The 18,240-nt window shown below is 40.8% G+C and overlaps 1 protein-coding gene across 3 annotated transcripts in view; it reads right to left on the reverse strand.

Annotated features, from left to right (window-relative positions):
• The window catches only part of DIP2B (disco interacting protein 2 homolog B), a 212,302-nt gene that overhangs the window by 79,773 nt on the left and 114,289 nt on the right, over positions 1-18,240 (reverse strand). For all 3 annotated transcript variants that reach the window (XM_084877351.1, XM_084877349.1, XM_084877350.1), the window contains exon 4: positions 6,509-6,634. In XM_084877351.1, the coding sequence (XP_084733477.1) occupies positions 6,509-6,634 (126 nt within the window). The remainder of the gene's footprint in view (positions 1-6,508; positions 6,635-18,240) is intronic.

An 18,240-nucleotide genomic window follows, 5' to 3' on the forward strand; every position in this document is an offset into this window, starting at 1 on the left:
CTTGGGATGCTACCAACTTGGAGAATTTAAATTTTTCAATCCACAAAATAGAATTCAGTGTACATATCAATCAGTAAATTTTAGGTTGATTGGCACTTTACTATTTGAGAATGATTTATAAATGAAAGGCAAATTATTTCACATGCCAGCTATTTACCATATTTTTTCCTTAAATCCTTTTTATTAAATCCCCTCTCCTAAATAGCTCTAAATTGTCATCAAGTCAGTAATTCTAATTTTATGCGCTGACTGGCTAATGCACTCAAGCAGGTCTCCCACAACTAGGTTTGCACTGAACAGCACATCAGAGGGAGGGCCCTGACCGCTCACACACTCTTGACCTGGGTGATGTGCAGTGACCTCTCAGTGCACAAAATAATGCGACTAAAATACTATGAAATTTGAGATTAATTTTCCCCTTCCGGAGTGGTACAACTTTTCTAGAAACAAAGTCAAAGCAAGTTCATCTTTTATAGCTGCCCAGAACCTGTGTTTTTTTGTTTTTGTTTTGTTTTTTAATACAGCCTTTAACCAGCAATAATTAGTGTCAATTCTCTTCTTCCTCCCCATCCTTGTGTGAAGACTCGGTATTCTTCTAAATGCCATTGTTTCAGGGGATGCCCGAGTAGACATGAGAGAGAGTCTACCTGCCACCCCTGGGTTAGTCTGGGAGACCAGAGCCAGAGGCTTAAACTGCAACAGGAAGAGGAGACTTCTGAGAGTCTCTAACGGGCTCTCAGAAGCTCGGAGAGAATGGATCCTGAACCCTAACTTGGGAACAGCAAATTCCATCCTAAACGGAAAGGGGCTAACAGACGACTTGTGATACAGGTCTTCCCGCGTCCCCCCCCAGTGTTTGTGCTAGGCATGTGCGTAACTGTAAACTGAGAGCATCAAGATCTAGCTCTGTGGGAACTATCGGAGGGGAGAATCCACCTTCTATTTGAAAATATTGATGTTGAAACTAAGGATCCTTATGACTTAGATTAAATTTAGTTTTAAATTCTAGCTCTGGACATATATTCATATTCTCTCTCTCTCTCTCTCTCATAGACCTAGTCTTTCCCTCTAATCAGCAACCTCAACACCACCACTCAGGAATCAGGAAACAGTAGCTGGACCATGGTCACACGGTCTGGACCTCTGCCAGCTAAAGAAAACATCTTGACCTAAGTAATGTTTCAGTTCCTGAGCCTTAATGTAGAAAGACTCCTGGTTACTTTCTCAGAAGACCGAAACCTCAGAACTGTCCTCAAGACCTGAAGAAATGATTCATTACTCTTTCCTCTCTGACCAGTGAGCTCCCCAACCCCTAAATCCATGGTGTTTTGTGATTTTGCCCTATATAATCTGTAAACTACACAACATCAGATCTTTAGCATTAGCTCTCCATATCAATATTAAACTATCTTTATTTCACCCGCCCGGCTTGGCTCGGTGGTTGAGCGTTGACCTATGAACCAGGATGTCATGATTTGATTCCCGGTCAGGACACATGCCCAGGGTTGCAGGCTCAATCCCCAGTGTGGGGCGTGCAGGAGACAGCCAATCAATGATTCTCTCTCATCACTGATGTTTCTCTCTCTTTCTACTTCTCCCTTCCTCTCTGATATCAATAAAAACAACAGCAAACTATTTTTCTTTGTATACTGAAAGCTCCTACTCATGCATTTTTTTCCTTGAGTCCACCTGCTTACAGGCAGGTGGACTCAAGAAAAAACCTTGGGGTTCCAGTAGCAATGTCCCTAAGAGCACATAAAGATTTTGTATCCGCTATTTTCATCGATCCCCAGAAGAGGAGATAAAAGAACAGGAAACCTTTTTTTTTTTTTTTTTTTAAATATATTTTATTGATTTTTTACAGAGAGGAAGAAAGAGGGACAGAGAGTTAGAAACATAGATGAGAGAGAATCATCAACCAGCTGCCTCTTGCACACCTCCTACTGGGGATGTGCCCGCAACCAAGGTACATGCCCTTGACTGCAATCAAACCTGGGACCTTTCAATCTGCAGGCCGACGCTCTGTCCACTGAGCCAAACCGGTTTCGGCAAGGAAACCTTTTAAAGGTCTTAGGATAGAGGACTGAATCTTTACAATTATGCAATTATTAAAACATGTAAGGTGAACTGACAGTTTCCTGAAATATGCTTTTGTTCCCATTAGGATTGATTCATTAGGCAGGAATAAACTCCATGTAATTTTTTCATGGAAAAATGTATAGGGTACTATTCTTTTTAATGTTAAAAAGCATGAAGTAGAGAATCCAAGATGGCTGCTCGGGTAGGCAACTAGCCGCAGCCGCACACAACAATTTTAATAAAATACAACTAAAATATAAAATGGACATTACCCAGAACTACAGGAAAGTCGACTGACTGGAAATCCTACAACAAGAAGCAAGGAGAAAACCAGAAGGAAGCGCGGAGGAGCTGTAAAAGCCCAAGGTACGGAGACACGCGGCGCACGCGAAGAGGTCGGAGCCGGAGAGGAGGGAGGCCGAGTGCCTGGCGGGCGTTCCCTAGCGGAAAGGAGATAAAACTCCGACTGTGCTGGGCCCCCGACTGCTCTGAACCCCAGTTCCCCAGACCCCGGGGAACCAGGCTCAGCCATAGGGAGCCGGGCTGTAAGTCGGAACCCTGGGGTAGCAGAGAAAGGAGGTCCCGGAGGCGCACACACTGCCCCCAGAGAAGGGACGGTCGGCTGTGCCGCGGGATTGCCCTGACGGGAAGGAGACTGGGGCTCCAGACTGCTCTGAACGCCACGTCCAACTCCACTTCCAACTGAACTGAACCCCAATACCGGGCTCAATGTGGGAGAGCATAGACTGTTTGGCAGCAGGCGAAAATCGAGGGCACCTTTCTCTCAGAGGCGCCGGCAGCGAGCACTGAAGGACCCGCATAGGGCGGGGCTGACGGAAGCCAAAGCTGCAGGCTCCACCCTGAAACCCCGTCCCATCTGTAACTGCGAAATGCGGCAACAAAATAGATCACAAACGAAAGAAATGGAGGACAAAAAGCGTCTGGATATAGAGTTCAAATCTACGCTTATAAGGTTTTTCAAGAATTTCCTAGAAAAGATGGATAAGGCCTATGAGGATATGAAAAGAGATCAACAAGAAATGATAAGGGATCAACAAGAAATAAAGAATACATTGTCTGAAATAAAAAATATTCTACAGAGTCCTAAAAACAGAAGGGAAGATCGCAAGAATCAAGTCAAAGATTTGGAACATAAAGAGCCAGAAGACACTCCTCCACAGAAGCTAGAAGGCAAGAGAATCCAGAAAATTGAAGATAATGTAAGAAACCTCTGGGACAACTTCAAGCGAACCAACATCAGAATCATGGGGGTCCCAGAAGATGAGAGAGAGCAAGATATCGAAAACATACTGAAAGAAATAGTGACAGAAAACTTCCCCCACCTGGTGAAAGAATTTGACTTACAAGTCCAGGAAGCGCACAGAACTCCAAACAAAAGGAATCCAAAGAGGACCACACCGAGACACATCATTATTAAAATTCCAAGAGCAAAAGATAAAGAGAGAATACTAAAAGAAGCAAGAGCAAAGAAGGTAGTAACTTATAAAGGAGCACCTATACGATTGTCAGCTGACTTCTCAACAGAAACCATGCAGGCCAGAAGGGAATGGCAAGAAATATTCAAGGTGATGAATAGCAAGAACCTACAGCCAAAAATAAGCTACCCAGCAAAGCTATCACTCAGAATCAAAGGCCAGATAAAGAGCTTCACTAATAAAAAAAAGCTAAAGGAGTTCATCACCACCAAACCAGAATTATATGAATTGCTGAAGGGGGTTCTTTCAGAAGAGAAAGTAAACAAAGATAAAAATTATGAACAACAAATACGTAATTATCAACAAGTGAATCTAAAAACCAAGGAAATTAAAAAAATCTGATGAACAATATTAACTGTTGAATATAATAGAATCAGAGGTATGGAAGGGGAGTGAACTGACGATTCTTGGGGAAAAGGGGAGAGGGGGGAGTGGGAAGAGACTGAACATAAACTGTGCACCTATGGATGAGTACAATGGGGAGAGGGGAAAGGGCAGAGGGTGGGGTGGGAACCTGGTGGAGGAGAGCAATGGTGGGGGGGGAAGGAACATTTGTAATAATATGAAAAATAAAAACTTATTAAAAAAAAAAAAAAAGCATGAAGTAACATTTTATGGTAATGTTTAGTTTGGCATTTGATACTGTGTTGTAATGATTACTGCTACAGATTACTTGAGTATATAGGATCAACTAAGTTCCAGGTGCAGGAACTTTAAACACAAAAGCAAAAACAAAACATGTAAGGTGATCAAGAACATTAAAGCATATCTTTAAGGCTGTAGACAGAGTGGAACATTTGGGTTTAGAAATACATGAATTCCAAAGGACTATGGTCTCATTCAGCCACAAACAGCCAGGATTTGTTTCTAAGGGTGGGTAAATTCCCCTCAGGCAGTGACTTTTGTAAAAGGTTCCCATTTCTTCTGAGCACTAGCAAGATCCTTTGCTGCACTCTCACATTTAACCCAGGCCATGAGAGCAGACTATTTACTCTGAAACTGCATTTCTTTAATACAGTTCTGGAGAGGATTGTTTCTAAGAACTAAGAGTCACATTGCTCTCTACCCTTTGCCATTTACTACCACTGAACCCTCAGCTGCGCTGGAGCACAATCTGCCAAGGAACAGCCATAACTGAGAGCCCCCTTTGTCCCTGAGAACCCAACTGCTGTACGAATGCGGGAGGGAAACCATCCAAGATTTCGAATGAGTGGGTTGGAAGTATGCACCACTATAGACACAGAATGTCTTATTGTGATGGTCTGCTAGAGGTATCCTGAATTTCGTTTTGAGAAACACTTGAAGCCACAAAGCTATTTCTCTTTCAAACATATTGACACCACAGATGTAAAGAAAAAACAAAAACAAAAAACGCACACACAGTTAATGAGCCCACAGCATACCCAAATGCTCTGAGAAGTTTGCCAAAACCTAGAAGAAAACTTATTAATATGAACATGGACCAGAGATAAGGATCCAGTGTGAATAGCTCAACTTGACAACTGTGATTCAAAATCAGCCAAAACAAAGTAACCTTCCTGGGAATCTCCCCAAGAGACACAGTAAGTAGTTTAGATCAAAACAACATGGGAAATCTTTTACCTAAAGATTCCATTAACAGTAACATGACATTAGGGGCACAGCCACTACACTGAGGCTCTAAAATAGATTTACTGCTGGCCAGTGTGGCTCAGTAGTTGAGTGTTGACCTTTGAACCAGGAGGTCACAGTTTGATTCCCCGTCAGGACACATGCCCGATGCAGGACACAGCTCGATGCAGGAGGCAGCCAGTCAAGGATTCTCTCTCATCACTGATGTTTCTATCTCTTCCTCCATCTCCGAAATTAATAAAAATATAAAATAACAATAATATGGAAAAGAATAAAAATAAAATAGATGTATTTTCTGTAGCCTCAGAGGCCTATACAGAGATTTTTGTGGGGACATTTAAAATAAGTTTTTTAAGTTTTTAAAAACTTAAAGATTCTGAATAGACAAGTCAACTTCAAGTTATTCCAGCTGTGCCTCAAATATAAAATGATAACTCTTAAATTTACTTTAGAAGGAGTAAGAATAGTCTGGGAAATAGTTAATGGAATGAAGACACTTGGTTTCCACTAATCTCATGACCCTATTACATAGAAAGTGTTAAAAATATGTAAATGTATACACAATTTACACACACACACACACACGTTTTCATATCTATTACAATTTTACCTGACTGCTCTCCCATCATCTTTAATGACACACAACATATTGTCCCAAGTCTACTTACTCCTATGACTGTAGTGGAGACAAAGTACCTGAATCAGGAGTATAAATTTGTTAAAGGAATATAGGACTATCGGTCATGTTTCCAATGTCCATGAAAATAGCTATTTAACCACAGCAGAGCTGTGTTAGACTAATTTTTAGCCTGTATATTTTTATGGTTACATGATTTTGGGGTATAGCAAGAATATGCCAGAAATTCTGAAGGAGAAAAAAATTTTTAAGCCCTGGCCAGTTTGGCTCAGAGGATAGATGTTGGCCTGCAAACTGAGGGATCCCAGGTTCGATTCCAGTCAAGGGCATGTGCGTTGGTTGCGGGAACATCCCTGGTGGGGGCTGTGCAGGAGGCAGCTAATTGATGTGTCTCTCTCATCAATATTTCTAACTCTCTGTCCTTCTCCCTTCTTCTCTGTAAAAAAAATCAATGAAATATATTTAAAAAATGTTTTTAATGCTTTATACTCTTAAGGCCCCTTTTCGTGTGCTGTTTACAATGCAACAACCCAAACAAGCCCCCATCCGAGAGACTCTCACACCACTCGGACCTCCAGTGTGTGCTCTCACTCACCTCTGCTCCGAGCTCAGAAACAAAGACCAGGACTTATTTCGGGAACATCAAAGTAGCAACTGTCAGAGGGAAAGACTGTGACAAACTTACCAGGAGGCGTGCAGGCGTCGGCAGGAGACTGGACGAATGTGGAGCGCCTTTTGGTTGGCATGGGCAAAGCCATTTTTTGTTCTTTATGCTTTGCCAGTGCAGCCTGAACCGCTTCTGTGTGAATATCTGAAAGAGTAATAAACATTTTCACTAATCAGCTCCTGGCTCTTAAAGTCTTTTACTTCTGTGGGCTGGCCTATCACTGCTCAACGGTAGAAGAAGGGATGTTTAGGTGATTTTTATTTATCATTTGTGTTAAAATATAAGGGCTGATGTTACTTGTTCGTCACTTTGGCCACAAAAGAATTCAGTTCTCCACTGAATGTCTAATTGGAATCTCAAAATTAACGTAATGAGACAGAACTCTTGATTCTCTATTCCTACCCCCAAACTCACTTTTCATTTCTACAAAAATCAGACCATTCTGTACACAGTATTTTGGATTCTGCTTTGATTTATTATTATTATTATTATTATTATTATTATTATTATTATTATTTTAACTCTTACACAATCCTACTGAGGTAGGTAACAAATGAAGTGAATTCCTAGTTCCCCAAAATGTCTCCTCCTCAAGCAATGGGCCTAATCCACAGGTAAACCATCCTTAAAGGCCTGTCTGTGATATACAAATACACCCCTTATACGGCTGGAACAAGCAGATCCTTTGGGGCGTGGAGTAAACTCTGCATCAAGAAACTGCAGGTCCCTAGAGTTGAGTCACTTTAATGACACTGCCTTAGAAAGAAGAAAAGTCCTTGAAGCTCAAGGTGGAGCTCTCCAGAGCTATCTCTCCCTTTCTAGAGATTTCTCATTTATTCCTTTGTTTCTATGACATACCCTAGATATTTAAGGTAATCTGAGTTGTCCTGTTTCATTCAACAGCAGCAACAACAAAAAGTCTCACTAATTTAACTGGAAACATCTTTCTGGGTAAATATAGACACCTACAATAATTTTAAGGGCTGCATGGTATTTCACTGTATGATGTGCCATAATATGTTTAAGCAACCTTACTTCCAATTTTTGCTGCTATTCATAGCAACTATTCACTGCAAGAATAATTCAGTATCTTCACTTTATCACACACAATCAACCCTATTTCCTTAAGGTTAATTCCAACAATTGCTGAGGTATACAGGATTTTCCTCTTACATAGCTACAGTATATTGCTTAAAATCCAGAAATTAAAAATATATAAAATTATTATCTAAACCACAACCTATATTCCAAGTTAGCCAATTGTCCCAATAATGTCTTCTATAGTTTCTTTGCCTTTTTCCATGATCTGGGACCCAATACAGAATCACACATTTAGTTGTCATGTCTCTTTATAACCAGGAATAGTTATATTGCAGAATGTCCCTTAATTTTGCTTTTGTTAATACTTCTTCATAATTACTCAGACTGTGTATTTTGGCAGGAAGACCACAGAAGTAAGGTGTCTTCTTGAAATATAATGTCAGGATACATCTGCCTTATTACTGGTGATAGTAACTTTGATCACTCAATTAAGATGGGGTCTGCTAAGTTAATCCACTGTAAAGTCACTATTCTCCCCTTTATTTAACTTATGGGTGAATACTTTTGAGACTATACAGTGTTATATACTTCATTAAACTTTCACCCACTAGTTTTAGTATCCACTGATGATTCTTGACTGAATCAAGTATTTCTATAATAATTATGAAATGGTGGTTTTAAAACTCCATCATCCCTTCTGTATTTATTAGTTGGTATTCTAAGAAATATCATAATGGAGATAAAAATTCCTGTGGCCTAGCATTGTAGTGCAGCACATTACTTTCATGTTTGTGGTGGTGTTGGTATAAACAAACCTACTGTCCTACCAATCGAATATAAGTATAGCACATACAATCATGTATGATACATAATATCTGATAATGGCAGTAAATAACTATGTTATTGTTAACATGTATTTAGTATGCTGTTATTTTAGATTGTACTCTTTCTTATAAAAAAAAGTTTGCTGTAAAATAATATGCTGTGTTACCCAGGCACAGTCTTATACATTTTGTGTTTACTGTGTGTCTTTTCTTTTTTAATTTAATAATCTTTATTGCTCAGATTATTACAATTGTTTCTCCTTTTTCCCCCATAGCTCCCTTCCAACCAGTTCCCACCCCACCCTCTGCCCTTACCTCCCTCCCATTGTCCTCATCCATAGGTGTACGATTTTAGTCCAGTTTCTTCCTACACCCCCACTCTCCTTTCCCCCTGAGAATTATCAGTCCACTCCCTTTCTTTGCCCCTGATACTATTATATTCACCAGTTTATTCTGTTCCTCAGATTTTTAATTCACTTGATTTTTAGGTTCACTTGTTGACAGATAGGTATGTATTTGTTATTCATAATTTTTATCTTTACTTTTTTCATCTTCCTCTTCTTAAAGCATACCTTTCAGCATTTCATATAATACTGGTTTGGTGGTAATGAATACTGACTTTTTCTTATCTGTGAAGCTCTTTATCTGCCCCTCAATTCTGAATAACTTTGCTGGGTAGAGTAATCTTGGTTGTAGGTTCTTGCTATTCATCACTTTGAATATTTTGTGCCACTCTCATCTGGCCTGCATAGTTTCTGTTGAGAAATAAGCAGACAATAGTACGGTGCTCCCTTATAGGTAACTTTTTCTCTTGCTGCTTGTAAGATTCTCTGTCTTTTGCTCTTGGCATTTTAATTATGATGTGTCTTGGTGTGGTCCTCTTTTCTAGAAATTCTTGAAAAACCTTATAATCATAGTTTTGAACTCTATATCCAGTCATTTGTTCCACTTCTTTCGTTTGAGATCTGTTTCCTTGTCTCCTCATTTTCGCTGCTTCCTTGAATTAATAGGGTGGCTTTGTGGGCTTGGTGTCCTGTATAGGCTGGTGGGTCAGCCTCCCCAGTTACCTGCGATAGACACTCTTGGTGCTCCCCTTTGTGGACTGCGTGTACAGCCTTGTTGTAGTTAAGTCTTGATTGTTGTTGGTATCACTGGGAGGAGTTGACCTCCAGGCCAATTGGCAGTATCAGCTGTGTCTATGCCGGGATACCTTCTAAATTGGTGACAGCCTTATAGGATCAGACTTGCAAAATTGCAAAAGCCTCTGTGCTCAGCTTGAATGGGGCAGAATCTCAGGGCTGAGCTGATAGTCTTGGCTTCCCATCAGCCTTGCCCTTGTGCAGGCGCCTCAGACCTCTGCTTTCCATGGATCCCCTGAGTTTTCGCCTGACAGTCCAGATTCCCCCTGCAAGAGCGTGGGTGCCCTAGGGCTTGCCTGGAACTGGATTGGGTCTCTGTATTAATATTTTAAAAAATATACATTTTATTGATTTTTTACAGAGAGGAAGGGAGAGAGATAGAGAGCTAGAAACATCGATGAGAGAGAAACATAGACCAGCTGCCTCTTGCACACCCCCTACCGGAGATGTGCCCGCAACCAACGTACACGCCCATGACCTGAACCTGGGACCTTTCAGTCTGCAGACCGACGCTCTACCACTGAGCCAAACCGGTTTCGGCTGTATTAATATTTTTAATCCCAGTGCTGTCAGAACTGGGATTCAGTGCAGTCAGGAGCTTCCGACTCCTTCCGCTATAGAGGCTGCGGCAACCTCCGCAATCAGACCTCTGTGCCTGCACTCAGTCACGTGCGCGTGCCTCTAGACCCTGCCCACTGCAGGTCCCAGCTCCCCCGAGTCTCCAAGTCTCTGGGTGCCTTTCTCTACAGTTCAGACTCCACCCATATGAGTCTGGGCCCATGGGGTTTCGGCTGGGGCTGGGGTTCAGTGCAGTCGGAACTTGGGGTTCAGTGCAGTCGGGGGCTTCCTTTCCCCTCCCGCCAGCCAGGCACTAGGCCATCTTTCCTGTCTGCACATGAGTCTCCCTACTTCAGTGCTTTGTGGCTCCCCTGATCCGTGAGCCTCTCTCTCCTTCTTTCTAGTGGTAAAATTTCCACTCAGCCAGCTTTCCTGTGGTTTTGGATGATGTCCATTCTGTCCTTTAGTTGTTGTTTTGAAATTGTTGTGCGAGGCAGCAGTTTAGGTGCTTACCTAGGCCACCATCTTGGTTTCTCCATTTACTGTGTATCTTGATTGTATTATTTACTCTGGCTTTGATTTAATCTCATGTTGTTTTGTACAGTAAATATGCTGTACAGGGCAGCTATAACATATAGCCTAGGTGTGCAGTAGGCTCTACCATATAGGTTTGTGTAAGTGTACTCTGATGTTTTTATGAAGATAAAATTGCCTAACAATGTATTCTCAGAACATATCCCTGCTGTTAAGCAGTGCATAACTGTATATCAATATGGACCTATTGATTCTCATTTTATTCCTTGACTATTCTATTACGATTGCTAGTTATTTTGATGCTGTGCTAATATTATCCCAGATTTTCCCAAAGGAGCCCCTTCAAACCAACTCTTATGTCCTTTTGACATATTCCTACCATTTTGAGCAATTCTTTATTTTCTGGTATAAGATGTTCCAGGCTCATATGGTATGTTCCCTGCTCCAGCACCAAAATTATTCATTTCTCCAAGGGGCCTTGGCTCTTCTTAGTGGAGAATAGTTCTTAGAATATATAGGGGGTGAACAGGCTGGCAGGCGAGCGATTGGGAGCCAGCAGTCAGACATCCCTCAAGGGGTCTCAGATTGGAGAGTGTGTGGGCTGGGCTGAGGAACACATACCCGTGCACGAATTGTGTGCACTGGACCTCTAGTCCAATATAATAAAAGGCTAACATGCAAATTGACCAAACATGGGAACGGCCAGTTGCTATGACACACATCGACCACCAGGGGGCAGACTCTCAATGCAGGAGCTGCCCACTGGTGGTCAGTGCACTCCCATCTGCGGCAGTGTTAAGGATGTCCGACTGATAGCTTAGATCCACTCCCGGGTCTAAGCTGTCAATTGGACATCCCCTGAGGGCTCCCAGACTGCGAGAGGGTGCAGGCCGGGCTGAGAGACAACCCCCCAAGTGCACAAATTTCGTGCACCAGGCCTCTAGTTATAAATAATGATGCAACAAAGAGCCTCATGCAATTATATTTTTATAGTGATGAGAGTATATGTTCATGGTAAATTCCTACAAGTGAGACTCCTAAATAAAAAAGTGAATATATTTTTAATTTTGTTATATCTTGCCAAATTCTCCTCCAGAAGAGTTTTATCATAGTACCTTACTGCCAGTAATATACAGGATACACAAAAAACAGGCTTAGGAAATGAACAGGTAGTTTATAGAAGAAGAACAAATGGATAACAAACATATCCCCAAATGCCTAATCTCATTATTGATAAATAACACTTCTACCAATAGGGTAGGAGTGTTCATTTTCTCACATCTATAGATAGCAGCACATCATTTTTTTCATCTTCCTTAAAAAGATAAGCAGGAAATGTTATTGTACAGTTTTATAGTAGCTGCTCCTATTCTTGACTTATTTTTATTAAGTGTTTAAGACATGATACTTAAGTGGCACAGCTGGGCTTTAAGGGACAAGGGAAAAACAGGACATCAAGCACCCTTTCCTATTAGGACCTTATTTTACTCATTTTTTTTCTTTTGACTTTTTTTTTTCTTTTTTTCTAGGATATTATTTTAGATAGACAAACAGATATATACATATATTAGAGGATGGGTGCATGAATTCGTGCATGGGTGGGGTCTGGTCAGCCTAGCCAGGGGAAGGGACATGGTGGTTGGCTAGCCTGCCTGCTGATCAAACTCCTGGTGGAGGGGGCAATTTGCATATTAGTCTTTTATTATATAGGATATACACTGAGTGGCCAGATTATTATGTGTTCAGAAATCTGGCCACTCAGTGTATATATAGACAGACTAAAAGGCAGATGTGTGGTTAGGTTAGGTCAGTAAGTAGAAAAGTTCACTTCAAGGAGTTACCTGCAAGCCAACAAAGCCATGCCATTTTTGCCAAGTTCTGAGATACCGACCACTTTAACATTAAGACAGAGGACCACTATTAAGCTCTGTAACATTAGGATACCACATTAATTTTGGCACAACTCTGTGTTGATGGGGAGGCGTAGTGAAATTTTAATTTTGCATTTCACATTCCCCAGTTTTTACAAATTGTGGTTTTATTTTTTTAAGCCTGTGATATCTATAATGCAAACGGTGCACAAAATTTGTGCACAGTTGGGGGGGGGGGTCCCTCAGCCCAGCGTGCATCCTCTTTAAACTAGGAAATCCCCCTTACAATCCAGGACTGCTGGCTCCCAACTGCTTGCCTGCCTGATTTCCCCTAACCACTCCCATGCCAGCCTGATTGACACCTAACTGCTCCCCTGCCAGCCCTATTGCCCCTAACTGCCCTTCCCTGTTGGCCTGGTCACCCCTAACAGTCCTCCCTTGCAGGCCTGGTTCCTTCTAACTGCCCTCCCCTGCAGGCCTTGTTTCCCCTAACTGCCCTCCCCTGCCGTCCCGGTCACTGCTAACTGCCCTCTCCTGCTGGCCTGATGACCTCCAACTGCCCTCCCCTGCAGCCTGGTTGCTCCCAACTGCCCTCCCCTGCCGGCTACCTTGTGGTCCACATGGGAGCAGCCATCTTGTGTGTTGGAGTGACAGTTAATTTGCATATTACATCTTTACTATATAGGAAGCATGGCTGGCTATTCATCCTTCAAAATGGTTCAGACTTTACTCTTAACAGTACCCAGTGCCCAGCTTCCTTTCCTGGTCGTCCTCTCTTCCATGCTGCCTCTGTAACCTGTATAAGGATTTCTGTGTTTTCATCTGTGTTTCTCTAGCATATAAACTGTGCTTGACTCATAGGAAGTCTATAATAAATGCTTGCTGAACCGAATACGATTACCTCCCTTGGTATGAGAACGTATGTTAAGATAGAAATAACATGGTCTCAGTGTACCAGTGGCAGCCACCTTAGCTAACTGCCCTCTCCTGCTGGCCTGATGACCTCCAACTGCCCTCCCCTGCAGCCTGGTTGCTCCCAACTCACTAGGTCAGACACCAGATTTGGACAGAGACAAGCAAAAGTTCTCAATTAGGATGACAGAGGGAGTTACTATTGCATTTAACTCCCAGTATTAAGCCAGAAGAATCTACACTAAGAGTAAAAATCAATAAAAACAATAATTGGTTTAAAGTTTTAAATCATTTATCCATAACTATCACTTTAAAAACTTCTGCCATTTTTTGTTTAAAATTAATATACATACATTTTATGTTACATGTATCTTGTATTTTACAACAATAAGAAAACTGGGAAAATATATATATTGGAAAAAGATCTAAACACATATAATACTAAAGTGAAAAATTTCCCAAAACCACCATTTCCCAGAAATAATAGCACCTCAATAGTTTGGGGTATATATTTTCCCAAGTTTCTGTATCTTTATACATACTAATATATGGAATTATTATTATTACTATTCACAAAATTGGGACATATTGTACACAATATCTTGCATTTGTTACTTTAAAATATATTTTGTACATCTCTCCATATCTACCTCATTTTTTTGTGAGCCTTCACAGAATTTTTAAATCAGCTTTCATAGAATTCGATTGTATGAGTACTAAAATTCATTTAATCATTGTATAACTATAAGCAAAACTACAACACACATACATATATAAATACATATTTTTATCTTTGTACACATATGTAGATGTTTCAAATAAATTCCTAGAAGTGAAATTTCTGGGTCAAACAAAGTGTATGAAGATTGAAAGTGTAAAAGGTATTTCCAAACTGTTGCATTATCACCTTAAGACCACAATATTAACTTATTCTTTTTTTAAAAAATATATTTTATTGATTTTTTTACAGAGAGGAGGAGAGAGGGATAGAGAGCTAGAAACGTCGATGAGAGAGAAACATCGACCAGCTGCCTCTTGCACACCCCTTACCGGGGATGTGCCCGCAACCAATGTACATGCCCTTGACCGGAATTGAACCTGGGACCTTTCAGTCTGCAGACCGACGCTCTACCACTGAGCCAAACCGGTTTCGGCAATATTAACTTATTTTTAGCTCTGAAGTAAAATATTTTCTACTGTATTTATATTTATTATACTATTTCAGTGTCCCTGAGGTTTACTTAATTTAGTTGAAGCAATTTGCCACATTTAATTGAATCTATGATGCCATTTTAAAACATAACCTGATTTTAGTTATGTTGAAATATAAAAAGCATCCTTTTTATATTAAATATGTTTCTTAGCTGTCTTAGAAAATAAATGATTAACTGCTTATACTTAGAAAAAGCACTTACTCAATAAAAGAACAACTCAAATGCTCACACTAAACAATTAAATATACCTTTCCAAAAGTTTATTTTTACATAAGATGAAACGTGACAGCAAACTTGCTAAATCTAGGGAATTATTCACATTAAACAGGCCTTTAAAGGCCCACCTGAATAACCCTTGTCTGCCACAAGGATTCATATCATCAGACCATAGAACAAATAAAAACTCCAACTATTTTCTAACACGATAAACCCAGGCTCATAAAGGCATGTGAAAAGGAGATGTTCACAGTTACTGTATCAGCAAAGCCTCTTTCTGTAAGAACAGACTGCTCCCTGTTAACTGGATTTGACTCATTCACTAGCACACAATTCCTCTTGATCTTTGATAAGGAAATCACTTCCGAAGTCCAGTCCCCAGACACAGCTACCTTTGGACATCTCTGCCAGAAGCACAAGAGAGCTAGGTATCATTTTCCAGCACTAATGTTTGAGGTGATACTAATACTCCTTTAAAGTCCTTTTGGCTTTTGTTTTGTTTGATGTGGCTAATTGCTCAAAAGATTAACATTAAAGGACTTATCACAAAGACAATCAGGCCCTGGCTGGGTAGCTCAGTTGGTTAGAGGTCCTCTGAATACCCCAAGGTTGTGGGTTCAATCTCCAGTGAAGGCAAATATAAGAAGTAACCAAACTATCTATCTCTCTATATTAAAGTCTAATATGCAAATTGACCCCACGGGCGTTCGCCTGTAAGACCGATGACTCGCATGACGTGCACTGACCACTAGGGGGCAGTGCAGAACAAAGAAAGGCCCAGCTAGCAGCCAGAAGGCTGTGATCAGCCCTGATCACCAGCCAGGCCTAGGGATGCTACCCGTGCACAAAATTTGTGCACAGGGCCTCTAGCGAATATATAAACAAGTGGAGCCGAAACCGGTTTGGCTCAGTGGTAGAGCGTCGGTCTGCGGACTGAAGGGCCCCAGGTTCGATTCCGGTCAAGGGCATGTACCTGGGTTGCGGGCACATCCCCAGTAGGGGGTGTGCAAGAGGCAGCTGGCTGATGTTTCTCACTCATCAACGTTTCTAGCTCTCTATCCCTCTCTCTTCCTCTCTGTAAAAAACCAATAAAATATATATTTAAAAAAAACAACAAGTGGAATAACAAAATAGATGTTTCTCTCTAAAAATCAATTAAATAAAAAAGAGAAAAGAATGATTATCAGAACACTTTCCATTGTGTATTTTTCTACACTTGTGACTGAAACGTGTGTAGAAAGGTGCATCATGCCTTGATTTGCAGGAAAAAGAGATACTAAAATGTCACACAGACGTTGGCTAAGCACAGAAAAAAGAATAGAGCAGATGATCTAAACTCTGCATAAATATAAGCCATTTATTCCAAGTCTGAAACATGAAACTGTCTATGTTATTATCATTAGTTGAAATGTCATAATAAGCCACCACCAAATAAGAGAGAATTTTTCAGTCCCTATTTTGTCTCTCAGTATGTATCTTTCTCCCTCTCTCCTCTAAGCTCCAAGGGCCCTTCTTTTGCTAAAACCTGTTTTCTGAGCCCATTTCTTCTATGGCTCACTTCTATCTCTGTGACTTTCTAAAAAACTTTCAGAGATAGAGATAGAGAGATAGAGAGATAGAGAGAGAGAGAGAGAGAGAGAGAGGGAGAGAGAGAGGGAGAGAGAATGAGAGAGAATTTTCCCTGTTGAACTTACTGACATCAATATTAAATCCTTTTTGTGTACCCATCACTTTACTCAGTATTCTTGTGATTATCACTACACATATTTTATGTTCTTAAGCTATTTTTGCATGTGACTTGTAAATGTAACCCTTCATATGAAAAGAGTGGCAAAGAGTTGAAGTTGAATTCACATCAAATTCTGTAACTTAATTTGCTCTACTTCTGTTATTACTGTTGGTTTCTTCTTATTCATGGAAGCCACAATTCTCAGAATGTATTGAACTTTTCTTGGCTACTTAGTTGAATAATTTCTAATATATGAAAAAAATGTGATTTTCACCAAAATCCATGCTTGCATACTTCCTCTTTTCTGATCCCTTCTTGATAGCATTGTAGTCCTCTCACAGCTTTCAATATCTTCAGGGTTTTTAAATAACCCTTTCTTTCCTACTTTACCTCCTCTTGCTCAAAAACCAAAAATTATTGGCATGCTTGAGAAGCCGTGTGTAAGAGGTCTAGCTGACAGTCCCAGCTGAGCCCTACCTCATATCTACCCTAAAAAAAGAAGTCCAGTGAGACAATTATTCAAAACCTATTAAATCCTCTTCAATATCCCTGTACCTAACCAAACATTGAACAGTCTGCTAGCCAGCATCTGATTCACAAACTACACTTTTAGGTATTTGGGGTAAATGTGAAAAAGAAAGAAAAAATATTAAAAAAAAATGGGGGTTGGGAGAGGAGATAAATGGTGATAGAAAAAATAAAATAAAAAGAATAAAGTTTTTAAAAAAGAACAGCAGCTAGAGATCACAGTTGGTTTTGCTAGGTGGAGGTAAAACTTTTACACTACTGAATGAGTTCACTAAAGCCTTTTACTGTATGTCATCAGCTTGGACATAGGCTGTAGAGAATCATCTTTTGGTTCTTTACTAACCCTTTTATTATATCCTGTCAAAACCAACAAAGGAAACCAAAAACCAAAGACAAAACACTCCTAGAGAAGGCCAGGATGAGAGTGGCAAAGGCTAAAACCCTCTTGACACTGCTACTGAACCTGGTCTCCAGCCTCAAAAAACAACACCGGGTTCCTGGGAAATCAGACTTGTGTCCTAGCAACAAACAGGAACTTCTGATATACTTTTCTATTTTTTTTTAATCCTCCCCCAAGGATGTATTTTCTATCGACTTTTGGAGAGTGGAAGGAAAGGGGCGGTGGGGGGAGCCAGCCAGCCAGCCAGCCAGACATCTATGTGAGAATGACACAACAACTGATTGCCTCCTGCAGACACCCCGCTGGGGCCTCAGGGATAGAACCTGCAATCCTTGGGTGTGCAGGCTGACACTCTTACCAATGCACACACACCAGTTAGGACATACTCTTCTACATCCAGCATTACCTCCCCACAAATCCATTCTTATCTAACGACTACTTTCATTCCTTCCTTTCTTCAACTTATCCTCTTAACTCACATATGCTAAGCCCTGTGCCAGGCATTGGGACACAGTGGTGGCAGAGCATACTGTCTACAGCTGGAACGAGCCACTAGAACAAACACGAATCTGATTAGGTACGGTACTGCCCTGCTGAAAATACTTCAATGCTGTTCAAGATTTCTTCAGATTTGGTCCCTGGTAATCTTGCTAGCCTCCTCTCCCACCTCCTTCAGGGGCTCTGATTCTAAGTTGCAGCCATAAGGAATTGTTTACAGGTCTACTTTCTCATGCTATTTCCCTTTTACTGGACAACTCTTATCTTTCTGCCGTGGCTCAGTTTA

Source organism: Pipistrellus hanaki, assembly GCF_964339955.1.
Source record: "Pipistrellus hanaki genome assembly, chromosome: 3".
NCBI lineage: Eukaryota > Metazoa > Chordata > Mammalia > Chiroptera > Vespertilionidae > Pipistrellus > Pipistrellus hanaki.